The 27,276-nt window shown below is 43.3% G+C and overlaps 1 protein-coding gene across 13 annotated transcripts in view; it reads left to right on the top strand.

Moving 5' to 3' along the window:
* Nucleotides 1-27,071, top strand: part of LOC141766908 (uncharacterized) — a 155,341-nt gene extending 128,270 nt beyond the window's left edge. For 12 of the 13 annotated variants that reach the window (XM_074634091.1, XM_074634090.1, XM_074634088.1 and 9 more), the window contains 18 exons: nt 1,426-1,551; nt 1,692-1,809; nt 3,600-3,720; nt 6,971-7,101; nt 7,238-7,314; nt 7,461-7,527; nt 7,687-7,801; nt 8,677-8,759; nt 8,880-9,071; nt 11,194-11,349; nt 11,643-11,713; nt 13,578-13,622; nt 15,062-15,112; nt 15,204-15,398; nt 15,583-15,864; nt 17,767-17,886; nt 18,021-18,246; nt 21,750-27,071. In XM_074634091.1, coding sequence (XP_074490192.1) covers nt 1,426-1,551; nt 1,692-1,809; nt 3,600-3,720; nt 6,971-7,101; nt 7,238-7,314; nt 7,461-7,527; nt 7,687-7,801; nt 8,677-8,759; nt 8,880-9,071; nt 11,194-11,349; nt 11,643-11,713; nt 13,578-13,622; nt 15,062-15,112; nt 15,204-15,398; nt 15,583-15,864; nt 17,767-17,886; nt 18,021-18,246; nt 21,750-21,808 — 2,235 coding nt within the window. In that variant the 3' untranslated portion in view covers nt 21,809-27,071. The remainder of the gene's footprint in view (nt 1-1,425; nt 1,552-1,691; nt 1,810-3,599; nt 3,721-6,970; nt 7,102-7,237; nt 7,315-7,460; nt 7,528-7,686; nt 7,802-8,676; nt 8,760-8,879; nt 9,072-11,193; nt 11,350-11,642; nt 11,714-13,577; nt 13,623-15,061; nt 15,113-15,203; nt 15,399-15,582; nt 15,865-17,766; nt 17,887-18,020; nt 18,247-21,749) is intronic. The other variant, XM_074634081.1, reaches the window with a different exon arrangement.
* Nucleotides 27,072-27,276: the final 205 nt, after the last annotated feature.

Here is a 27,276-nt window from a genome sequence, read left to right as displayed (position 1 = left end):
CTCCACACCAGCAGGAGGCGGTAGTCTGTATTCATCATTCAAAAAGAGGAAGAGTGAGGACGGAGGGTATACAAGCCGTTGTTATGATACGTACATGAAACAAAGCGGCGTCTGTTGACCATTTTCACACCACTCTCACTCACCGCTGAGCTTCATTCCAGATGTTCATGTTGCTGTGAAGATATCTGTGTGTTGGAATGATCAGATGAGATGAAGATGAACAATGAGAAGAGTCTTCTGTGTGTCCTCTTGACTTTACTCATTGGCTTGTTTTCCTCACTTCTGTTTCTCTTCTCATGCACTGATTGGTTTAATCTGAACAGCCAATCAGAGTGATTTCTCTCACCGACGGGCGCCGCCACTGATTCAACATGCTGAATCGGCCAAAAAAACTCAGACAGGGGCAGACTAGAGCCGACGGTGAAGGACACACCGTGAAAACTAGACAGACGCTCACTGACGGCCCCAAACTGGCTGATGGCCAACCGTCGCCCTGGTGTGAAGTTTCGAGCAGTGATACCCATCCACCATTTTCTAATTCACTAGAAAATAATTTGATATGCAACTTTTTTGTACTATGAATTCAATTAGGTGCCATAAAAAAAGCATCAAAATAGAGTAATAGAGCTCGTTTATAAAAGATGAAGGGCCTCCGTCGGGGTCCAGGGATCACACTAAGTGCTAAGCGAACCTTTTGCACGGCGCTACTGCATACAATGTTAATGCAAACAGGCGGATAGACGCGAATGCGCTTCATTCACGTATTTGCGGGAGTTGAAATATTTCAATTTGAGCAAGAAATTCACGTGACACCTCTTCCTAACATACAGCGACCAAGTGAACTCTGGCAAAGTGTCCAGATATACTACGAGTGATGTCACTATCTATTAATAGAGAGAGTGATATTGATCAGTTACTGTCAGCGTCCTTTTGACCGGTGGAAATAGGTTGGAGGTGCGTGAAACTTTGCTTAAATAGACCAAGGGAGAGCGTTTTTTCAAACAAGCGACACGTCGCTTAGCCTGTTGGCTAACGCGTGGAGCAGGTTAGGACATCCTGACTGGGAGAAACTGAGACGATCAGGAAGAGGTGTAGCTCCGAATGCCGTCAAATCCTAGAAACAACCGCATTTACAACTAAAATACAGTTGCAGCTATTTAATGCAGTAAAATATGAGATTTATTAATATTTCAATTTATTCATATAGGCCAAGTGTCAATCATAGTGCCAAGTTATTAATAAGTTAAGTTAATAAGTCAGTTTAGAATTCAATTTTTCCTTCCTCTTGTTTCAATGTTTCAATTACATGTAATCACATATGGTACAATTCCAGTCAACTGTAATGCCGCCAGTTTCTTGAATTTGTGCATTGAAAAGAGTTTAAATAGAATAGCTTTAGTAAATATATATTGTTTTTAAACTCAGTTTTCAGACTGCAGTGCTGATCGTATGAAGAAGGTTTATGGGAAGTTCTGCAGTCGCCACAACGAAGCTGTCAATCTGTATAAAGACCTGCACGCCAAAGATAAACGCTTCCAGGCTTTCATCAAGGTCAGCGCTCATCTCACACCAGCTCCTTTCTATATACAGTTTATATATATATATATACAGTATATATAAATGATTTACAGTATGTAACTGTGCTGTGGTTCATCCACATGGTGTGTGACTCTGTCTTTGTGTTTGTGCAGAGAACAATGAGCAGCAGCATTGTGCGGAGGCTCAGTATCCCAGAGTGCATTTTGTTGGTCACACAGAGGATCACCAAGTATCCCGTCCTCATCCAGAGGATACTACAGCACACTAAAGGTACGGACCGAGACACGTCCTGTTACCAGTCCCTCAAAGGAACAGGGTTTCAGTGTTCCCGTGGACGACATTGAATTGTTTATTTGGAATCAATGTAAAAACTGCGCAGTGACTGAAGATGGTAATGATGCTATAATTCATGTTACACAGTTAGATTATGAAAAGGACAAATCAAACATCTGTGTAAGCATTGTGAACTCTGTCATTAGTGATTACCCACAGAGAACATGGAACTGCCTACTTGAAGGACCAGTGTGTAACATTTAGGGGGATCTATTGGCAGAACTGGAATACAATATTAATAAGTATGTTTTCTTTAGTGTATAATCATCTAATAATAAGATGTTTCTACAGTAGCCCAGAACAGACAAACCAAACTCTGTTAACTTTTCCTGCTCGGGTCGGAGTCGATAACGTTACTTGCTCCCCTCGCCGCCGCTCTCTCTCTCTCTTGCTTCACAGCTCACTTCCCACATACACACACACTCTGAGCACTCTACTCTTAAAACAACTGGGTGTAGAGAGGGACATTCCCGTTTTCACGTCAGTCACCATAGCAACCCTAAGCCGGGACTTTTAGTCCCTGGAACTACTTTTCATGGAACTAAAAGGTTCCTTCGGCCCACTGTTGTCTACGTTTCCAACGCTGTCTAAAGACCTACAGAGATTAGGTAAATCAGTCTGCTGACGTATGAAAAAGCAACATGACATGTGATGAGGGCTGCTGGTGGTCACATCAGTAAACTCACTCTGCAGCCTGCAGCTCAGTGTGTCGCCTGTTTACTCTAAAATACATACTGGAAAAAAAACATTTACTGCTGCATATATCTACTGCTGCATGTATCTACTGCTGCATGTATCTACTGCTGCATATATCTACTGCTGCATATATCTACTGCTGCATGTATCTACTGCTGCATGTATCTACTGCTGCATATATCTACTGCTGTATATATCTACTGCTGTATATATATCTACTGCTGTATATATATCTACTGCTGCACGTTGGATGTAATGAATGAAATGAAACTAAGAGCGTCTGTCTCCTCAGTAAATCATCTGTTGAGAGTTTGATGGTTATTTATTTGTGATTTTTAACGTTAACGCAGAGAAAACAACAGAAAATAACTTCTTTCTCTCATTTACAGCACCGCCGCGCTACGTCTCTCTCTCTCTTCTACCATTACCGCTCGACCTCCAGATCTCTCTCTCTTTTTCTCTCTATCTTTTTTTAATGAGTCAGGAAGCCGACAGCAGAGCCTGACTTTACTTTTAATGTTATCATACACAGAGAAATGTCCTCCTCTTGTCCTAAAATGGTCCTAATCCGATACTAGAGTACTTCCTTGTTAATGAATGAAGCGGTACAGTTGAAGCAGCGGTGCTGTGTGTCTGTTTCACCAATCAGCGACCGTCATCCCTGCAAACTCCACCCCGAAAGTTCCAGTAATTTCAGAAAGTACTACCCCCCCCCCCCAACCAGGGGCTTTTTGGGGGGTAAAATGTCCCCGGAACTTAATTTAGACCCTGGTCCCTGCGGGCGAAACACAAAGAGTTCCTCAAAAGGTTCTTAGTTCTGGAGGAAGGTTCCTGCGGTTGAAACGGGGCTCTACTCACTTGGCACACGGGAGAAGATGTAATCTGCAACCTCAACACTAGATAGCGCACCGACACACTGTTCCTTTAATAGTTCAGTGTATGATAAATGGACCATACTGACCCCTAGGGTCATAGTACAGTACAGGAGATGTGTTGGATGTGTTTAATGTGGTGCTTCTCTGCTCTAACAGACTCTGATGAAGACCACGGCTGTGTGCGTGAAGCTCTGCGCTGTGTGAAGGAGCTGATCGCGGCTGTGGACAGTAAAGTCAACGAGCAGGAGAAGAAACACAGACTGAGAGAGGTCTACAGGTACACCAGTCTGACTAAAACTACACACTGTATGTATCAGCTCCTAGATCAGCAGATGGGAAGGATTTAGCTCGTCAAGGAAGTTCAGACTATGACGGTAAAATATACAGAATGGAATGTACAGATTAAAATACTGTTCTGGGGGTCTGACATCCTCCCCAACAAAAATACTGCACACATCAAGTCCAGTGGTAGCTGATGAGGATCATGTGATATGATAAAAATGCCGGAACAGCTACTAAATTGGCCTGTAACTATCTGATTTTCTTTTCCTCCTGTCTACTGCTGAGTAGTTCTAAGATTTCTACGAACCTTTCAGACAATAGAAACAAAGGGTTCTGTATTATAATAATGAGACAGACAATCATTTTTTTCTAAAATACCTGCACAGTCAAATGTCCAATTAAGCAAAAGGGCACTCAGGAGAGTGCAGATCTCTGCCAGATGTGTCTGCAGTGACCAATGCTGTAATGTTTGATTGAATGAATACCGGCTCCGTGCAAGCTCACGTCTTAGCTGCTTCTCCCAGCGTAACCACGACCTGAAGCATTTATTTAAAGGGACTGTTTGTAACTTCTTCCACGTATAAATCATTGCTGGTCGGTGTCCCATGCGCGCTCGCGTGTGGCTACGCTGTTCAGACTCAGACTCCAACACAAACTACAGTGAAGCACCAAAACCTCTTGGTTGTATCTAGTGAAGCCCGTCTGTTAAACAATGTTGGCCGCGGTCGGAGTACGCGGAGGAGACCGTAGCTTTGGTCTCCAGGGCCGGAGTCTCTGCTGTACTCTGCTCCTCTGCCTGCCTGCACTCAGCTCGCTCCAGCTCACGTGCATGTGCCCACACTCCACACTGCAGAAGAGTTAGTTTAGCTCTGAGAATATCTAGTGAATGTACAGTAGACGTTTGTGTAGAAATAACTGCTGCAGCTCCTCCAGACCAACAGAGGTTTCCCGTGTCTTGTGAAGAAACGTTATCGTCTCCGACCAAAACTCCGGCGTCTCCCCTGTTCTCTCCGGCCGCGGTCGGGAGGCTGAGGCAGGAAAAGCCATCACTAGGATCAGCATTGATTTATGGAGAGACCTTCGTCTGGTCAGCTAACATTACTGCCAAGCAGCTGAAATATAGAGTGATATTGTGCTTTTAGCTGACGCGTGTCGCCTCACTGTGTTGATGGATGCTCGCTCACATTCACATAGCACGTGCACACGGGCGAGCGCGAGCAACAGGACACTAACTTTCATTGACTTAACGGCCACAGGTGTCGCTGTTACAACCAATTTCTGATTTTTACAAACAGTCCCTTTAAGCTTCAAGTCTATATTTTCGACAATACATGTGTTAATCAGTAGGATACCTCCGGGTCTGAGAAGTGAAGCCAAAGCTGAAGTACCTAAACGTGCATTCTGTCTACCAGCCAGCAGGGGGCGACTCCTCTGTTTGTATAGAAGTCTATGAGAAAATGATCCTACTTCTCTCTTGATTTATTACCTCAGTAAACATTGTAAACATGAGTTTAGACCATAAAGCAGGGGATGCTTTAGGGCGGGGCTACCTTGTGATTGACAGGTCGCTACCACGGCGTTGTCCGGTCTGGGAGTTGTCCGTATTTTCTTCTTACAACTTTAACCCTTTCACTGTGTGTTTTCACTTCATCAAAGTTAATTGGAACCGACGGCCAAAATGCTGAACTCAAGGCTTCAACACTGCAGTCCACAAACCAACACAAAATGTCACGGTGACTACGTGCACTTCTTATATACAGTCTATGGTTGTGTCAGAGAACAATGAATGTCTGTCTGTCCACGGCTAATCTCGCATACAGCTGGACCCATCAGCCTAATATTAGATTCTATCATTTCTTGTGCTCATTAATGAGTGTTTGCTGAAGGACCTCAGGTGGTTGCAGTGAGTCACATGTTTTGAAAACATATTTTATTGCTAACATCTTTTATTGACTGTCTTATACCGTCCATTGACTGCTGACTCCTCACTATTGTCACACAGTGAACTGACTAACTGAGCTATTTTAATGGTCTGCCTCCAAAGAACGAGAGCCGCTCAGCTGCTGCACAGCAGGCAGAGAGAGAGACAGTGGGGGGGAACAGCATGTAGAGACGGTATTCCACGACTCCAAAAATCACCAACTCTGGTTTGGTCAAAATAAACCCTTAATCCACAGTTACGGCGTGGACACACATCCAACGTCAGACGTGTGTCTCTTTTATAGAATAGAGGTAACCAAGACGAATTTGAATGAAGTGGGTTTTACGATGAGTGAACAAGGCAGTTAACCCTGTCTTAGTTTGGTGGATGAGAGAAACTTGTATTCAGAAGCTGTACGGGTGTATTTTTCTGTTTAATAAGGAGAATACTGTAGGTGTAAGAATATTTCCTCAACAGAGCCAGAGACCGCACACTCTGCTCAGCCTAGGTTATATATATTTATTCAGTGCCTTTTTATTGAGCATCAACCTTTACATTTACACTATAGACTGTATATAAGAAGTGGATGTAGTCACCGTGACGCCACCCATTCATTTGTGGACTGCCACTTTGAAGCATCGAGTTCAGCATTTTGGCCGTCGCCATGTTGTTTTTTTGCAATCAGAAGTGACAGAGAGGGAGGAGCTAAGCACAACCGAACGCTGAGTACGACATTTTCAGGCGACCAAAAAGGTTCTAATTAACTTTGATGAAGTGAAAACACACAGTGAAAGGGTTAAAGTTATAATAAGAAAATACAGTCAACTCCCAGACCGGACAACACCGTGGTAGCGACCTGTCAATCAGCAGGTAGCCCCGCCCTAAAGCATCCCCTGCTTTATGGTCTATCTGACTCTAAATGGGACCATAATTTACTAAATGAACATCATGCTGTATTGAAGAAGACTTGAAACTAGAGATTGAGACCATAAACTCACGTTTACAATGTTTACTGAGGGAATAAATCAAGAGAGAAGTAGACTCATTTTCTCATAGACTTCTATACAAACAGAGGAGTCGCCCCCTGCTGGATATTAGAAAGAATGCAAGTTTAAGGCACTTCCACAGTGGCTTACTTCTCAGACCCGGAGGTAGCCCACCGGTCACATTATAAGAACAAGAGTTCCCAGAGTGAATCAGGTGGATCAGCTGGAACCTCTCAGTCCAAATCGTGTTTCACCGATGCACCACCTTTGTAATTCAGTGTGGACAAGAGATACGTGCCTGAAAGGTAAACATGGATTATGTTTTCTGTGCTCTCCAGTCGCACCGACAGTAAGTCCATCATGAGGATGAAAGGTGGTCAGATGTTTGCTAAAGAGGACCTGATCAGAGGGAGGAAGATGCTGCATGACGGAGCGCTGCAGCTGAAGAACTCTGCTGGACGACTCAAAGGTACAACATGTTTGCGGTCTTCGTGCATCTTTAAACACACGCATTCGTTGCTTTGTTCTGAAGGGAGAAAACGAAGACAAGTTGTGAACCAGTGTCTTCAGGATGTTACAATCATCTTTGTTTCTTTGTGTTCCAGATGTCCAGGCCATGCTCCTGTCTGACGTGTTGGTCTTTCTTCAGGAAAAAGACCAGAAATATGTCTTTGCCTCATTGGTAAGTAGCATGCTGCAAAATATATATTTCATTTATATATACAGTATCTACTCATTCCATCCATGTATATATACTATATACAGTATACAGTATATAGTATATATTCCCACAAAGATTGAGTTTGATGTGGAACTCTTTATCTTCAGGACCAGCGCTCTACAGTCATCTCTTTACAGAATCTGATAGTCCGAGAAGTGGCCAATGAGGAGCGAGGTCAGGCTTCTTTGCTTTCAATCCATTTCTTAAACTTTAAATTGTTCAGTTGTTCAGGCTGGATTTTCAGACAGTATGATACCAACGCACCTGTGATTGTATTGATATGAATCAGTGAATGGGGTAAATGGAAACTGATTGATGTGATGTGTCCTGCAGGTCTCTTTCTGATCACAGCTGGTATAGAGAGACCAGAGATGGTGGAGGTGTTGGCCAGCAGCAAGGAGGAGCGCAACACATGGAGGGCCATTATACAGGACGCCATGCACTGCATGTGAGGACACACACACACGCACACACACACACACACATTATGTTGTTATTGTTATTGTGCCAAATGACATCAGACTTCTTTTATTGGAAGAACCAAACACCACCTGAGTTCTATTCAGTACTTAGCTGTTCTGTGTAAACTACATCTCCAAACACTGTTCTGTTAGGATAAAGGCCCACTCTGTATGATGACGTGTTCATCACTGTTAATGTTCAGTGGGACCGAAGTGATTAGCTCTCCAGTACAGAAGAGTATAAAGGCCAGGCATGCGGGAAAAACATGAAGAGGCAGATTTTGTTTTGGATTTTGCATTTCAAGAATAAAGTCAAAATATCGAGAATAAGGTCAAACTTTCAGTATTAGCATAAGGATAAAGTTGAAATGTTGAGAATAAAGTCAAAATGAAATGAGACAATCGGGGGACAACACCGGTGTCCCGTGGCACTCCTCTCTCTAACTCTCACTCATGTTTCCACCGTTGTCTTCCAGCAACAAGTCACTTGACCCAATAACAAACAGAAAGCAAAAGGTCTACAGCGCTCTCCTTCAGTACTGGACCAATTTCATAAATTGTTGTCCCCATTAGTCACTTAGACACAAAAACTTGTGAAATAAGGTTCAGGTTGAAAAATACCACTGTGGACTGAAATGTGTCATATGTGCAAAGAACAAACCGAAGTGGACAGAAAGCTTCACAGTCCTGTGAACTGGTCCAAGATGAAGAGTCCGATTATCCCAGCAGACACTGCTCGGACATGATGCACTGAAGCAATTTGAAAGTTGTGTTTTTCAAAGAGGTCTTTGTTTGGACGGCGAATAAAACTCGTTGGATAATATTTGAACGTCACACTGAGGGTGTTTTTGTGTGTCGACAGGGAGAAAGACGAGGACGAGGGAGTTCCCAGTGAGACCGAAGAAGACAGGAGGCAGCAGGAGAACAGAGCGAAGGAGATCCGAGGTGACCACCCACCCATATTGTATTCTATTGTATTCTATTCTATTGTTAGATGATAGATTTTTTACACGGTTACACGGTAACATTAATGTCCTTCATGCTTTCATTCGTGTTTTTTTCCAGAGCTTCTACGAAGGAAAGATGAGCAGATCATCTCTTTATTGGAGGAGAAGGTCCACATCTTCAGAGACCTGGGTGACTGTAATCCCGCCCCTGATGATAGAAATCCACCAGTCAGGGAGCGGATGTTATTCATGGCCACACCTGATGATGTCACAAAGGGGGAGCCAATCATAAAGGATGCCCTGAGGGAAGGTGAGCAGGGTTCTGAGTAGGGCTGTCGCAATAAACGCAATATTACAATGCTGCACTACTGCCGAGCTAACCGCAGGGGATGACAAGCAACCGCCACAACCGCTACGTTCACATTTTTTCTTTTTTGAATTCTTTGCAATGAGAGTGCCGCGTATTTACACTCTGCTACAAACGCCAGCAGCGTGATGAGTTGCTGAGCGTCTATTCTGAGCTGAGCGCTGCGCGTTTGATGTTTTTTTATGGTCGCAGAGAGTAGAAAAGATTTGGGTAAAACGCTGCACTCGTCACCGTCACTTTTTACCCAGCCGTCCAATCCCAATGGAGGAGGGGCGGGACAAATACCACAAAGACCAACCATCACATCCTACATGTAGGAACAACAGTGGAGGAGACATGAATACACAGGGTCTTTCCCATTAGTGCTTTTATACGGCTTGACTCCTCGACTCCTCGGCTCCTCGACTCCTCGACTCGCGTCTTAGTCCCGCCCCCGGGAGATGCGAGCGGAGGAGGCGAGGAAAAGACTCGAGGAGAGAGGAAACGAGTAAATATGTTTTTAGAGACATGAGACGTCGTTTCCTCTGAAGCGTCTCGTGAAGCGACGTCCGTTTCTGATGACAGCAGCAGCTGATAACAGCTGGATCAGCTGTCAGTTGGCTTCAACAGCTGTTTATGTCTGAACTGATCTAATAGTAATAAAGAAACAGAGTTATCAGAGCAGCAGTGTTTCCTCTCTGTAGCCTGTTACCTGTTTAACAAACACCTGCACATGAATAACAGCTGCAGTCTGTATTTCTACTGTGGACTGAGTCCTGCTTAGAGAACCAGGAACCATCTCTACTGGCACAATATCTTTATATTATTTATTCATTATTAGCGTCTGTAGTTATTTATATTCTGACAGTAGAAGTTATGTATTAGTCTGAATGTTTGAGGGGAAAGTGAAATGATATAACTCATATCAAACCCGACGCTCAGGAATTATCAGTTTCACATGTGACTGAATGGAAATGAGGATAAATTATGTAAAAGGTATAAAAGACAGACTCCCCTTCTCTCTCTGACTTTAACTGGATACTTAATAAAAGTGAATGAGTGAAATAACAGATCATCAAAAGAAATCTCTTTCTAATAAATGAAAGTTATTTTAAGTCTGTTCGTTGTCAGCTATTATAAACCCCTCTCAGTGTCAGACTCCTTCAGTGACGGTGTGTGAAGCAGAGCTCCTGCAGGTCCTTCTGCTGCTGGAACACTTCACCATCAACATGCTCCGTTTGCTGTTCACTCCTACAGTTAACACAGATTATAACCAGACGGTGAATCAGAAGACAACTAAAATATAAAACTGTTAATCTGTGATCTGTCTTCACTCCGGTATAAAACTCTACTGATGTTGATGTATCAGATCAGTCTGATCGGCGCAGCGTCCAATCAATAACTGATATCCAGTAAGGGGGCGTGTCGGTCGGTGATAAACTTCCGTGCAGGAAACATTGGAGGATGCACTGGTGTATCCTCGCTCATAGCTCCTCCAGCAAGCCTCCTCGCTCCTCGATCCTCGCTCCTCGATGCGCATTTTATGAATTGGGACGTCCTTCAAGATGGAGGACTGAGATCGATTTCCGGGTCACAGCCGGAGGATCGAGGAGCGAGGAGTCGAGGAGGCGAAAAATGCTGAAATGAGATGCCGCTACAGACCTGCAGGTCCATACTCCCTCCCTACGCTCTTCAGCCTCCCTTCATCCAGAGCATGTACTCTACCTGTACCGACATTTTTACTTCATCATAGCAACCAGATGCAACCAAAGCGTCTCATCTGTAAATACGCTGCTCCTCTTTGTCCTTCTGTGTTCTGCATTTAACAATAAACAATCATCGTCATTTATAAAGCAACCATATACCTAATAATAGCCTAACAATAAGCATATTTATTTAGCACTAAAATCAGGATTAAAAAAAAGAGGCAATAATATCGCATATCACGCTGTTGAGCCGATCATTATCAGCGAAGGGGAAATTCCTTCACCGCGACATTCCTAGTTCTGAGGTCATATCCTGTCGTCTTTTGTCCCAGAGACGAAATGTTAATACTGTGTGTATAATCTGTTCCATGTCTCTCCAGTGGAGACCCTGCATGGTTTAGTCAACAGTGGTGTTGGTGGAGCAGGCTGCAGCGCTCCAGTTGGCCTGACAGGGGGCAGTGTGGGACCGGTCTGTCTGCCCAGGAGAGCTGAAACATTTGGAGGCTTCGACAGTCATCAGATGAGCAGCAGCAAGAGTAAGACACATACTCTCACATGTAGGTTACTAAAAACCTCTATAAAAGAAGAAGGCTCTTGGCTTTTGGTCAGCAGTTAGGTAAATACCATTCTATGTTGTTGCTCCGCCTGACAGCAGGTGTACTCCAGTCAGTTCTGAGTCAGCGCTGATGTACCTTGTTTCCTTTGAGGAATGATTTTATCTTAACAGCATGACTGCAGGTTTATCCCACATTATGGCTGATGATCACCTGCTGTGACAAAAACCTTCTAAACTCAATCCTTCCACTTGTCTCTTCATCTCTGTCCTCAGATGGAGAGAAGGAAGAGGGGGATGAATCGCTGGACCTCCGCAGGACTGAGTCAGACAGTGTGTTGAAGAAGGTGTGTGTGTGTGTGTGTGTGTGTGTGTTGTCTATATATGCATCTCCATAATGCATTATTTACGGATGGATTTTGTTCCCAGGCCTGTTTTTAAAAATGAATGTCAGTGTCACTGGATGTACCCGATAAACAAAGAAGAAATGGATGAAAAGGTTTCAGAGCCAGTGGCTGATCCCTGCAGCTCACATCAGTGAGATATCTGGTTTACTGTGGAACCCACACACTCACAATTGGCCTCACTCAGGACAGAACCTGCCAAAATCAAAAATAAGTGAAGAAAGAAAGAAATGACTCGATAAATGAATAAATATGTCATTAAATGTAGCAGAAACAATATGAAAAATAAATGTAGGCATTAATTAATTGATTTCTTTTTTAATTTGCTTTTTATTTATTTATCTTTCTATTTATTCCCTTATTTATTTACTCTTCTGTTTAATTTCCCTTTTATTTATTGATGTATTTATTTGTATTCATTTTTAAATTGATTTATTTATTTTTGCATTCATTTTTAATTTATTTTAAATAAAGAAGAAAATGAAAACAGAAATATCACTTTATGTCACACTTGATCAATTAATTAATGGCTACATTTAATTTTAATATTATTTTTGCTACATTTAATGACATATTTATTTATCGAGTCACTTATTAACTTATTCATTTATTTTTGTTTTTGGCAGGTTCTGTTCTCCATAGGAAATATTCTCACTTTTGGCACAAAATAAGTGTGCATGGAAAAGTCGGATTCATGACACAAGGGCACCAGCCAAATTTGTTCTTACCACCATGCGTATGTTAATGAATCAGAATCATTCCAGACTGACAGGCAGTCAGCATACTGCCATGCCCCCATTTCTCTATATAAGGAAATGAAAAAGCAAAAGAATTTCACGACTGAACATTGGCTACGCATGCGCAGTTCCATGGCTCTAGAAATTGGTGTGAGTAGCCGATCATTATAGGGCAAGTCAATAAAAACAATGAAAAACAAAACTGTTACATTTCAATATGGACACTCCCATACTCTTGTAAGCTGATTGTAAGTTAGGACATGACTGGGACAGTTCTTATTAGGGGCGTCACCATTTCCATTCTAAATCAGAAATCCATCGGGAATAGCTTCAGATTTCCACCATCCAAATCAAAAACAGGTTCTGCAATTAGTTTTTTTTTCTCCGGCCCAACAACACTTCAAAGACGACACAGCGTATCTTACCGGTAGTCTACGGCTCAAAGACGACAGCGTATCTAACCGGTAGTCTACAGCTCAAAGACGACACAGCGTATCTAACCGGTAGTCTACGGCTCAAAGACGACACAGCGTATCTTACCGGTAGTCTACGGCTCAAAGACGACACAGCGTTTCTAACCGGTAGTCTACGGCTCAAAGACGACAGCGTATCTAACCGGTAGTCTACGGCTCAAAGACGACACAGCGTATCTAACCGGTAGTCTACGGCTCAAAGACGACACAGCGTATCTTACCGGTAGTCTACGGCTCAAAGACGACACAGCGTATCAAACCGGTAGTCCACGGCTCAAAGACGACACAGCGTATCTAACCGGTAGTCTACAAAGAGGACACAGTCTACAGCTCAAAGACGACACAGCGTAACATGAGTGTGTTAGCATGCTGATATTCGCCTTTAGCTCAACGCACCGCTGTGTCTAAATGCAGCCTCATAGAGCTGCTAGCATGGCTGTAGAAACCAAAGTATCACAACTCACTGCTGTTCTCAGTCCATACACGCTCTCTGCTAGCATTATATTACAGTATGGCTTTGTGCTATTAAATGTTAATATGAAGTGTGTGTGTGTGTGTGTGTGTGTGTGTGTGTGTGTGTGTGTGTGTGCCCCACAGGGAGCCACTGCCAGCCTACAGATGCTGCTGAAGAGAAACAATGAGGTTAGTATGTGGGCTTGTTGTTTCAGCCCTGCCCCTCCTGGCCTGTTTCTAACACTCACTGCATGGCTAATGACGGGCTTCAATCAGAAACACAGTTTTAGTATTCTTGTAGCCCGGCCCATGAAGTTAGCATCATCCTGGTTCCCTCCACTAACAGCCAATGGGATTGTTCCATTGGGTTTTGGATTATTGCACAGAATAAACTCTGTGGTAAACACACGGTTATGATGCTGACATGTTTACATGAATACAATCAGCAGAAGTAAAAAGCTAACGTTAGGCTTTAAACCAACTACACCACCACGGTCACATGAGAGAGAGTAAACACAACGAGGCTGTAAAGGAGGACGAGTCGGCGTGATGACGTTTAGTCTCATTTAGTCACTTGTTAGCAACCAACTTTTTAAGACACATAAAGGCTTCAAAATTCACGAGTGGGATATTTATTGATGTATTTTATGTCGTAGAACAAAACGTTAAAATCTCTTCAGCTTGTGTTAACCACAGACCTGATTTCAGACATCTAACTAAAAACCCATTGACTTCCAGACGAGGGGACCAGACCACGCGTTGAAGTGAATATATAATACATAAAACAGGGCTGTCAATTGATTAAAATACTTAATCGTGATTCATTACAAAATAATTGCATATTTTGTATCTGTTCTAAATGTACCTTAAAAGTAGATTAGTCAAGTATTTAATCCTCTTATCAACATGGGAGTGGACAAACATGCTGCTTTATGCAAACGTATGTATATAGTTATTATTGGAAATCAACTAACAACACAAAACAATGTCAGATATTGTCCAGAAACCCTCACAGGTACTGCATTTAGCATAAAACAATATGCTCCAATCATAACATGGCAAACTGCAGCCCAACAGGCAACAACAGCTGTCAGTGTGTCAGTGTACTGACTTGACTATGACTTGCCCCAAACTGCATGTGATTATCATAAAGTGGGCATGTCTGTAAAGGGGAGACTCGTGGGTACCCATAGAACCCATTTACATTCACATATCTGGAGGTCAGAGGTCAAGGGACCCCTTTGAAAATGGACATGATAGTTTTTCCTCGCCAACATTTAGTATAAGTTTGGAGCGTTATTTAACCTCCTTCACGACCAGCTAGTATGACATGGTTGGTACTGATGGATTCATCAGGTTTTATAGTTTCAGATGATACCAGTATCTTCACATCCTCCGAAATATCGGTTGCTTTAATGCGTTAAAGAAATTAGTGGCGTTAAAACGAATTTGCGTTAACGCGTTATCATCGCCAGTATCTCTGGACTCTAAAACTAAAACTGAACTTTGACACTTCTAGTGAAAATATATTCAACAAACTTGTCCATGTCAAATGGTTGCTAGGTCTAAAAGTAGTTCAGACTGTCATTACTGAAGCCTGGATGTAATTTAATGCTGTGTTACTCCAGCAGGTGCAGCACAGTGTGACACATCTTCACGAGCTGCTGATTTCACTGCAGGTACCAGAGACACACCTCCAGTAAAGAGACACCACACACAGGCCCCGTTCACACCTCACATTCACTCTAATTCATCTCCTCCTGCCTCTAGGCTGTGGTGGTCCAGCAGGACTCCTTCATCGAGGACCAGCGGCAGACCCTGAACGACCGGCTCACCGCCAATTCTTCCAGACACTCGTCCTCTTCCTCACTCTCATCCTCTTCCTCCTCCCGCCCCTCCTCCCTCATTGAGCAGGAGAAGCACAGGAGTCTGGAGAGACAGAGACAGGAGGCGGCCACCCTGCAGGTTGCTGCTTCCTCTTCAGTCTGGCTTTTGTTTCACATAATGATTCATGGCTGCAGTGAGCTGATACATTAGAGCCTTGTTCATTACATTTGTCTCATATAGGATTGTCTGTACCTCACATCACCACACCTAACCCTGTCTAAAACTCTCTATAATACCTATACACCTCTGTGGCTTGTTTCAGAAACAGCAGGCTGCACATCAGGAAGAAAAGAGGAGGAGAGAGAAGGCATGGGAGGTGAAGGAGAATTGTCTGGCAGAGCGAGAGGAGATGCTGAGGGTGGAGGAGGAGCAGACCAGGAAGAGGTGTCGGGAGGTGATGGAGGAGAGAGAGATGCAGCAGAGGAAGAAAGAGGAGTACCAGGGAGAGCTGGAGAGGCTGAGGGAGGCACAGAGGAGGCTGGAGAGAGACAAGGAGGCTCTGAGGAGAGACACCGAGAGACTGGAGGCCATGAAGAGAGACCAGGTCAGAGTCTGGGGGATTCTATCCCCACACAGAGTCAAAACAAGTGGGACCATGTTATTCCAGTGCTGTAGTCAGAGCCCAGGTCCAGCTCCTCTGGTCTTCTGTCTGATTAGAGCTGCTCTCTGGTTGACACTGGCTGAGCTCACCAAACACTACGTAGTCCACAGAGTTCAAACTGTAACTTGTGCCACAATATCAGCTTACAGAAGTCAGTGTTTCAGTGATGCTGCTAGGTACGCCTCCTGAAGGACCAGTGTGTAACAATTAGGTAGACCTATCAGCAGAAGTGGAATATAATATTTACAACCATGTTTTCTTTAGTGTATAATCACCTGAAAGTAGGAATCGTTGTGTTTTTATTAGCTTAGAATGAACCCTTCATATCTACGTAAGGAGCAGGTCTTCATGTTGCTCCTCCATGTTTCTACAGTAGCCCAGAATGGACAAACCTAACTCTGGCTCTAGAGAGAGACTTTCACGTTTTTACCTTACCTGAAGGCCACCTTAGGTCTCCGATACGCTTGTGAAAGGGAGGGTGTGAGCGGACGGGTATTCAGTAGGTTGCAATCTACAACGTCACCACTAGATGGCACTAAATCCTACACACTGGACCTTTAAAATCCAAATGGATGCAGTAGACTCACTATCGACGTGTCCAGGGGATGCACCCTAACTTAGACGCCCTTGTTGAAACATATTTGTCATTTTATTTGATCACCTTTCAGAGGACAGCTTTCTAGTCTTAGTCAAGTTTCATGTTTGTGATAGTTTCACTTAATTTCTGACTCAATTCATTTAATTATATTATGTAAATAAAGTTGTCAGATTTTGGATTTTATTTCAAATATATTTTTACATACATGAATTAGGGCTGTCAAAGTTAATGTAATAATAATACGTTAATGCAAATTCATTTTAATGGCACTAATTTCTTTAACGCTTTGGCTTAACAGCGCTCCAAACTTACGCTAAATGTTGGCAAGGAAAAACTTTCATGTCCATTTTCAAAGGGGTCCCTGTACCTCTGACCTCCAGATCAGTGAATGTAAATGGGTTCTCTGGGTACCCACGAGTCTCCCCTTTACAGACATGCCCACTTTATGATAATCACATGCAGTTTGGGGCAAGTCATAGTCAAGTCAGCACACTGACACACTGACAGCTGTTGTTGCCTGTTGGGCTGCAGTTTGCCATGTTATGATTTGAGCATATTGTTTTATGCTAAATGCAGTACCTGTGAGGGTTTCTGGAAAATATCTGTCATTGTTTTGTGTTGTTAACTGATTTACAATAATATATATATACACACATTTACATAAAGCAGCATATTTGTCCACTCCCATGTTGATAACAGTATTAAATACTTGACAAATCTCCTTTAAGGTACATTTAGAACAGAATAATATAATATAAAAATAACAATATAATACAAATTTGTGCAATTAATCACGATTAACTATCGACAATCATGCCATTAATCACAATTAAATATTTGAATCGATTGACAGCCCTAACATGAATATAACCATATGACAACAAACACAAGTGTAACACTACAATTAGTCAGAAATGTGATTGGGGACCCACTCAGATGACCCCCTGTAGGTCTCAGGGACTCACTATCAGCATCACTGCAGGTGTTATTAGGAACTAAACAGCAGGCTGAAAATCAGTGTCACATCGCCGTCTCTGTGGTTGTGTGATCACAGTGGACTGACATCATATATCTCTATGTCCTAGACCCAGATCATGATGCTCCATGACATTACATAGACTCACAACTAGCACTTCCCTCAAGGGTGTGACTGCTGGGTTAAAGATGAAACATTGGGTGCAGGTCTTGTGTGTGGCTTCATATACTGTGACTTTACGTCTCTCATGTCTCTCTCTCTTAATTTACAGTCGGAGCAGCTTCAGAGGTACCAGCGGACTCCCTCCACTACCTCGGAAGACTCTATAAGGTTCCACAGCTCCGGGTCTCTGGATCTAGATTCAAAAGAAGCAGCAGAGCAGCCAAAAGGGGTAAAAAATAAAGTCCTCATTAGAACGTGATTTACAGAAGGAGAACAAACCTGTGTGTTTGTTACAGTTTAGTAGGCTGCTATACAAGTCTTAGAACAACTAAAAGAACTCTCCTTTTTCTGGATATACTACAGGTGGAGCTCTCGTCCTCTGTCCCGACCAAAGAACCTTTCCTCCGCATCGGATCCAAGAGGATGGGGAAAAACTTTAACCCCTTCTCCTCCTCCTCCTCCTCCTCCTCTAAGCCTCAGGGAGCAGAGAAGGAGTCCCAGCTCCCCACCAGACTGCTCCAGCTGGGCAAACCCAAAGAGAAGAAAGACAAGAGGAAGAAGAAGGGCAAAGGAGAGCAGACGCAGACAGGTACAATGAACAAAGGCTATCCTGACGTGAGCCGTTTCTCTTGTTTCATCAGCTGGAATATATCTTAATATTACAGAAAGAATCTCTTTTATTCTTCAGTTAAATAAACCCTGTCTATTTGGCAACATGGGAAATAAGAGTTTTTTACTTGACTGCACTCTTATCTATGTTCGCTTACCTTTAATGTGACATAAAGGTTACTTTTGGGAAATACACTGATTTGCCTTCCTGCTGGGGGTTAAAGTCCGGTTGATACTATCAAAGAGTTTAGAAGCAAAGAGACAAAACTCTGCTAGATGGCGCTGCTGTAGCGCTGCCGCCATTTTGGACTGAAAACACCAATGAGTCTGTGTCCATGGATGTATAAAGAGACGTCTGTAAATCAGAGGATAGAAATCAACTTCCCAGTAGGAACTATTTACTTGTGTCATGACAAAAATAACTTTTTTTAATCATATTTGCTCCTTTTCTACCTACTGCAGCTTTAACTAACAGCTGAATCCAGAGTTATTTTCATCAGACCCACGGGACCGCACCGCCCTGCACGCTCATGTCACGTATCTGGTTCTGCCAGCTTCCTGCTAGCTGTATGCGGCTGTAATAATGGATATATTGGCTGTAATTCATCACTTTTATTATCTTCTAAAACACCGTATGGCTGTATGCTGTAAACCTGGATGTATTAACTTCTCTGTTCCCAAACAACCGGCTATTGGCCAGTAGCTAGTAGCGCTAGTAGCTAGTAGTGCTAGTAGCATGACATCAACAGGATTTAATGGAGTTGTTTATTTACTAACACGCAGTGCAAAAGACCAGGACACAACCTCTTCTACATCCATGGTCTGTGGTCTACTGGACCCTCTTCTACATCCATGGTCTGTGGTCTATTGGACCCTCTTCTACATCCGTGGTCTGTGGTCTATTGGACCCTCTTCTACATCCATGGTCTGTGTTCTATTGGACCCTCTTCTACATCCATGGTCTGTGGTCTATTGGACCCTCTTCTACATCCATGGTCTGTGGTCTATTGGACCCTCTTCTACATCTATGGTCTGTGGTCTATTGGACCCTCTTCTACATCCATGGTCTGTGGTCTATTGGACCCTCTTTTAGATCCATGGTCTGTGGTCTATTGGACCCTCTTCTTCATCCATGGTCTGTGTTCTATTGGACCCTCTTCTACATCCATGGTCTGTGGTCTATTGGACCCTCTTCTACATCCATGGTCTGTGGTCTATTGGACCCTCTTCTACATCTATGGTCTGTGGTCTATTGGACCCTCTTCTACATCCATGGTCTGTGGTCTATTGGACCCTCTTTTACATCCATGGTCTGTGATCTATTGGACCCTCTTCTACATCCATGGTCTGTGGTCTATTGGACCCTCTTCTACATCCATGGTCTGTGGTCTGTTGGACCCTCTTCTCCATCCATGGTCTGTGGTCTGTTGGACCCTCTTCTCCATCCATGGTCTGTGGTCTGTTGGACCCTCATAAATCCATGGTCTGTTGGACCCTCTTCTACATCCATGGTCTGTGGTCTATTGGACCATCTTCTACATCCTTGGTCTACTGGACCCTCTTCTATATCCATTGTCTGTGGTCTGTTCGACCCTCTTCTACATCCATGGTCTGTGGTCTATTAGACCCTCTTCTACATCCATGGTCTGTGGTCTGTTGGACCGTCTTCTACATCCATGGTCTGTGGTCTGTTGGACCCTCTTCTACATCCGTGGTCTATTGGACCCTCTTCTATATCCATTGTCTGTGGTCTGTTGGACCCTCTTCTACATCCATGTCTGTGGTCTGTTGGACCGTCTTCTACATCCATGGTCTGTGGTCTATTGGACCCTCTTCTACATCCATGGTCTGTGGTCTGTTGGACCCTCTTCTACATCCATGATCTGTAGTCTATTGGACCCTCGTCTACAGCCATGGTCTGTAGTCTATTGGACCCTCTTCTACATCCATGGTCTGTGGTCTATTGGACCCTCTTCTACATCCATGGTTTGTAGTCTATTGGACCCTCTTCTACATCCATGGTCTGTGGTCTGTTGGACCCTCTTCTACATCCATGGTCTGTAGTCTATTGGACCCTCTTCTCCATCCATGGTCTGTGGTCTATTGGACCCTCTTCTACATCCATGGTCTGTGGTCTGTTGGACCCTCTTCTACATCCATGGTCTGTAGTCTATTGGACCCTCTTCTACATCCATGGTCTGTGGTCTATTGGACCCTCTTCTACATCCATGGTCTGTGGTCTGTTGGACCCTCTTCTACATCCATGGTCTGTGGTCTGTTGGACCCTCTTCTACATCCATGGTCTGTAGTCTATTGGACCCTCTTCTACATCCATGGTCTGTGGTCTGTTGGACCCTCTTATAAATCCATGGTCTGTTGGACCCTCTTCTACATCCATGGTCTGTGGTCTATTGGACCATCTTCTACATCCATGGTCTATTGGACCCTCTTCTATATCCATTGTCTGTGGTCTGTTGGACCCTCTTCTACATCCATGGTCTGTGGTCTATTAGACCCTCTTCTACATCCATGGTCTGTGGTCTGTTGGACCGTCTTCTACATCCATGGTCTGTGGTCTGTTGGACCCTTTTCTACATCCGTGGCCTATTGGACCCTCTTCTATATCCATGGTCTGTGGTCTATTAGACCCTCTTCTACATCCATGGTCTGTGGTCTACTGGACCCTCTTCTACACCCATGGTCTGTGGTCTATTGGACCCTCTTCTACATCCATGGTCTGTGGTCTATTGGACCCTCTTCTACATCCATGGTCTGTGGTCTATTGGATTCCATTTTGCATCCTTGACATGAAAAAGTTTGAGATTGATCTCAGAATCTGTGTGCTGGATTTTGAACTTCCATTTATGTCCATCGCTCACTTTCTGCTCCTCTGGGAAGCAGCCGGGCTAAAGTTTAATAATTAAATAAGTAAATAGTTATAATAGTATGCATATTTATAATATTTGTATTTTTCAACACAGGACATTTCAGTAGAGACATTCAATATGACAATAGAACAGAAATAATTTAGTTATACTTTTGTGCGGCTCTTTGTAGGAGGACGTTTTACTGACGTCTGATAGTTGCCTTCAGTCCAAAATGGCGGAGGTGTAGCTCTGCTGCTAGGCGCTGATGTTACAATGGAACGATCAACTGACTTTCAATTCTTATCAATAGACGTTCTTTGATACTATTGTCGTGTCTGTTCAGTAAATATGACGCTGCAGCCAGGAGATCGTTAGCCTAGCTTAGCATAACGAGTGGAAACAGGGGGAAACAGCTTGCCTGGCTCTGTCCAAAAGTAACAAAACCCACCTAGCAGTTCCTTTAAAACTCACTGATTAACATCTTGTTTGTTTATAAAAAAGAAAACAGTAAATTGTAAAAAAAAAAAAATTACAAAAAATGATGTTACAGGAGGTTATGTGCCGGACTATTTCTTGACTTGACCAGATTATTATTTGTGTCTTCATGTCTCTTTAGAAAGCAAAGTTGCAGTGATGTCGGATCCTCAGAATGATGGAGACATCTTCTTCTGCTGAGAGGAACTGGACGACGCACATGTGAACTTCTAACCCTCCAGTCATCAGGGTCAGTCATCAGGGTCAGTCATCAGGGTCAGTCACCAGGGACAGTCAACAGACAATCGGCCAGTGCAGCAAACAGGACCCCAAGTGTCCCCTGACTCTCTATTTGGATATAATACATGCCCATGTATCTTCTTTGCTGACTGTCTGGCCTCTGGACACGGTCCCTACCTTCCTGTCAGACAGAATGGAGCATCTGGGATGAAAGTCTGACTTACCTACATGTGCCCCAGGTAAACAAAGTGCTGACCTCCTCCCAGAGACAAAGGGTTAGGTTATGTTTAGCTGGGGATTCAATCCAGAGGGCTTTAAGCAACAAATGTGCCAAGAATTTCCCCTACAACCTTCCATCATTTAGAGATGTGATGCAAGCCAAGGTGGCAGTGCCAGGAACAAAAGAGCAAAGCGTGTGCAAATCTCCTCAAGACTTTAAACTGTAGCTTCAACATGAACCAATAATGAGTGCCATTTCTTTCAAGTATTGCTGATGCTAACTTTGATGCTTGTGGTGCTGGTGACTCCTCCGTTTCAGTGAACGGTTACACCGTTTGGGTCCCAGGCTGATCAACTCCAGCAACTTTTAATCTAAAGTGTGATTTGTGTGTCCCAGTCAAGCTGTCAAACAAGACATGAGAGGGAGTAACAGATGGTGTTAGAAACCCCACCATTTCTCACTGTCCACACTGTGCGCTGAGGTCAGTGTGCACATCAAGACTTCCAGACCCAATCAATCAATGACACGTCAGTCACCACAGAGAGATGGATGAATCTATAGAGACAGGCTGAGACAAGAGTGGGAATGATCACCAAAGACTCCGTGGTTTTAGTGCCTTAAGTCTCTGATAGAGTCTCTGACTGATGAATGTAACGACAGTGGAATGAAGCGCATGCTCAAAGTAGATGTTTCTAATATCGCTGTTGTCAGATGATCGCCTCCAATCTCTAGAAATTCATGGTTTTGTTCGGTGGTCATCTCAGTCAGTGTCGACAACAGACTCTACCAGTTCTGTAGAAGAATCATCTTTAATCGTCTTTCAGTGTGACAATCACGGCAGTGCAACTGTCACTGCAGCTCAGCAGGATCAGGAATACAAAGATTTTAACATGCACTTTATATACATGAGAGAGTGATGCTTCGTTTTAAGGGTCTGTCATTTCCTAATAATTTAAAGGGACACAATGTGAGAATCAGAAGTTGCTTGTTACCAGTGACACCTGAGGCTGTTAAGCCAACGTCAGTCAGCGCCCTGTTGCTCGCGCCTGTGCTCGCACTACCGACACGCACGAGACTGAACGTGATTGACAGGCATCCTGTTGATTAACGTTAGCAACATTAGCAGCTAAAACCACAGTATCACTATATATTTCACATGCCAGGCAGTCATGTTAGCTACCAAACAAAGGTCCCTCCATGAATCAGTGTTGATACTAATGTTAACTCTTCCTGCTTCAGCCTCCTGAACGAGGTCAGAAGGACCAAGAGAGACACCGTAGTTTAGGTCTCCTGGACTGGAGTCCATAACGTTACTCTCTCCAGAGTTAACCCCGTCACTGAGTCCATAACGTTACTCTCTCCAGAGTTAACCCCCGTCACTGAGTCCATAACGTTACTCTCTCCAGAGTTAACCCCGTCACTGAGTCCATAACGTTACTCTCTCCAGAGTTAACCCCGTCACTGAGTCCATAACGTTACTCTCTCCAGAGTTAACCCCGTCACTGAGTCCATAACGTTACTCTCTCCAGAGTTAACCCCCGTCACTGAGTCCATAACGTTACTCTCTCTCTCTTCTGCTCCACTAGCTCACTTGTTCGCTCACATACATTCGCCACCGCTCTCTCTCTTGCTTCACCACTCACTTCCCACGTGCACACACACTCTACACACTGGCTCTGCTATTCTCCCACCACACTAGTTGTCCCCTGACGTCGGTCACATTCCTGTTTTGCCAGACGGGCTTCACTAGATATAACTTTGTTTTGTTTTTTGTGCTTCTGTGGAGTTTGTGTTGGACTCGGAGTTGTTGGGGGAGGGGGGCTGGTTGTTTGTTGGCGTTAGCGGACTCCATTTCTAGCCGAACGTTAGCTAGGGCTAAGGCACTCACGAACACGCATGACGCCACATCCGTTGGATTTTCCCAGAAAAACGGGCCCGGGTTCTCACATTGAAAGCAGTCTACAGGTTGATAGAGGAAACCCAGAGAGTCGCAGAAGGTCTCATTTTTTAGGTTAGTTTACAACCTGTTCACACATTGGCAATAAAAAACGATTTCTACGTGTAAAATCTTATATAAAGTCCCTTTAATCACATTTTTTTCTCCATTAATTTTGAATGAATTACATCCTTGAAAGATGAGCTCCTTTAAACCCAAGTGAATCTCTTCTTAACATCTGTTGGATTGTCCGTACGTACGGAGCCCCCAAAGTCCTGAAAGTTAATATTTTTTATCTTCTGCACAAAAGTTCTTATCTTGTGCTCGAAATGAGTATCTGTCAGGACTTTGGGGGCTCCGTGTGCTTGCTTTGACATTTCACATATTTTCACATTTTTGCATGTCCATTTAATTGAAATGAATCAATTAGAAGTGTACCCATTGAACACTATTGTTTTCCATACAATTAGTATGACACAGTACTTTGTAATAACAGTCCTAGTACATTACTAGAGAATGACAGACTTGTAAAAGAAAGCAGTACTACAACTGTATATGTTGTAGTGGGGCTGGGTCACAATTCAATATTCTATAATACAGATCTTTATTGGATTTGTATTGATATGATATGATCATGTCATGTTATGGTTTTTATAAAGTGAATAATTCCCGGAACATGTTGAAAAACTAACAAAATTAGATAGTAGTTGTTTGAAGGGCTTTACTTATTGAACATCCGTTGGACTGAGCTCCACATTTCATTCTTGACCTTGGAAACATTAAAACAATCTCACCTCAAGATCCAATAAGTAGCTCTTCTGGAGCTTTTGACCAAATCGCAGAGTCTTCATCAGCAGATTGAATTTGCTCAGTCACCTACGGAACTGTAGATGTTCAAATGTGCCATAATTCTGAGCACCTCAACATCCATTTTGACGTAAATCCATCAAATTTCAGTTAGTGTAACTTTTGAAGTAATTTTACAAACAGTATATTTGCCTCTTTGTGATAAATGTTGATATTAGAACAAAGAGAAATAATATTGCCCAGCCCTACTTTATAGAAAGCCTTTAAATGAGAGACAATCACCTTTGTAAATAAGTCGTGTAAGAACAGTTCATCTTAACTTGTTGGGTTTTTTGGGCCTCTCTGTCACATCAATCAATACCAATCCTTATAGACAGAAACAGAGTCGTTGACAGTTGGTAATACTGTAGATTGTCAGATAGTGGCTGGAGACTTAATTTATCTCTGAGAACCAGACAGGCCTTTATTTCTAACTTCCCCTGGTCCGTATACTGTAAGAAAATCTGATCATTGTTTTCTGACCCACTTCCATTTGTCATGTTAGTTTTTCTGATGTTCAACACGTCCTCCATCTGTTTCACATTTAAATCCTCCAGGAGTCAAGTTGGTAAAATCTCCTCCCTTTCCCTGAAGGTCTTTTATTTTGAAACAATCAAAGTGAATTCCTCTGAGAGAGGAAGTTACATTGACGTTACCTGGTATGTCAGTATAGTGTATTTACTGATCATTTACTAACTTATTTTTTGCTGTTATTTCACACCCAGCCATCATTTGAGAATTTACAGTATATACCAAACCAGGTTTAATCTAGAGTCAGATTTGTCATGCTTTTATTTTGGAAGAACAGTCCTGAATTAAAGTGAAAATTAAGTGTGAAGGATGTTTACAGCAATATTTTTAGACTTGTTCCAACAGATGGCTGTTTTGAATTTTATTGGAAAGACAATCCATAAGTGCATTGGATCATGAGTGAAATGAGGGTGATGATAACTATTTAAAAATAGTTCAACCAACTTGTCAGATCTACTAATAATCCCTCTGCAATGTGCTGCACATATCCCCGTTTGACAAGGACGAATACTCACCAACACACAGTGGGTGTCTTGAGGCTCATATTCATCCACAATAATAACTCCTACAGTAGCTTCAGATTTGCACCACATTGATTTTTTCCTCCTGTTCTCTGCAGAGACGCCATTCATGAAGCAGCAAGAATAATATTTCAGCCCACAGTGTCGTTTTCCGCCTTGCTGCTGAAACCGAGAGTAGAGTAGCCCAGATCTATTCCTCTCCTCTCTCCCTCTCTCTGCTGTGTGTGATCACCAGCTCTGGTTCGTCTTCCTTTCGGTCTTCTGATTCAGAAGCAAAAACACAGTCCGGTTCATTCGGAGACTTCTCATACTCCAGAAGAAAATTCTGCATTTTCCTGCAGATTCACATCAAAACCAGTTTCTTCAGCAGCAGTATATTTAAGAAACAGCAGTGTATTTCTACAGTGTCACACAGCCTTAATAGGACTTAAAGTGGAAGTGAATCAGTCAACCAAGTTAAGCTGGTTTACTAATTTCCACTCTAATTCAACTCAATTATGTAACAACATGACAAATGTCAGCATTTAAAAGCAGAAATCAGCTTTGTATCATCTATTATGACAAGAGCACCGCCATGTTGCAGTCATGGATATATAAAGAGAAGTGGATACAGCGTCGGAGGCTCCCGTTCATTCCTATCAAGAGTGTCTCAGTGGAGCATGAAGACAACATGGCTCGAGTGCCGAGTGATAAAGTACCCGGATCATCCGGTGATCTTCCTCATCCAGTGATCTTCCTCATCCATTGGGCCATAGAGCAGGAGCAGTAGAGTTTCCTTTAACTCCTCCTCCTCCTCCCAGCCCTCGCTCCTTTAACTCCTCCTCCTTTAACTCCTCCTCCCAGCCCTCGCTCCTTTAACTCCTCCTCCCAGCCCTCGCTCCTTTAACTCCTCCTTTTACTCCTCCTCCCGGCCCTCGCTCCTTTAACTCCTCCTCCTTTAACTCCTCCTCCCGGCCCTCGCTCCTTTAACTCCTCTTCCCAGCCCTCGCTCCTTTAACTCCTCCTCCCAGCCCTCGCTCCTTTAACTCCTCCTCCCATCCCTCGCTCCTTTAACTCCTCCTCGCATCCCTCTCTCCTTTAACTCCTCCTCCCATCCCTCGCTCCTTTAACTCCTCCTCTCAGCCCTCGCTCCTTTAACTCCTCCTCCCAGCCCTAACTCCTTTAACTCCTCCTCCCGGCCCTCGCTCCTTCAACTCCTTTAACAGCCTCGGTCTGGGTCTCATTCACATGAACGGAGGAAGGAAATAACTCTGGATTCAGCTATTAGTGCATTTTCCTACTTTTAGGACCTAATGATTTAAATAAGGACTATTAGAGTGTTCATACTGGGGAGTTGATTCACCTCAAAATAAATGATCCTCTGAGTTACAGACGT

Source organism: Sebastes fasciatus, chromosome 4 (assembly GCF_043250625.1).
Source record: "Sebastes fasciatus isolate fSebFas1 chromosome 4, fSebFas1.pri, whole genome shotgun sequence".
NCBI classification, from domain to species: domain Eukaryota; kingdom Metazoa; phylum Chordata; class Actinopteri; order Perciformes; family Sebastidae; genus Sebastes; species Sebastes fasciatus.
The sequence above is the reverse complement of the archived record's forward strand: the minus strand, read 5'-3'. Positions and strand labels throughout refer to the sequence as shown.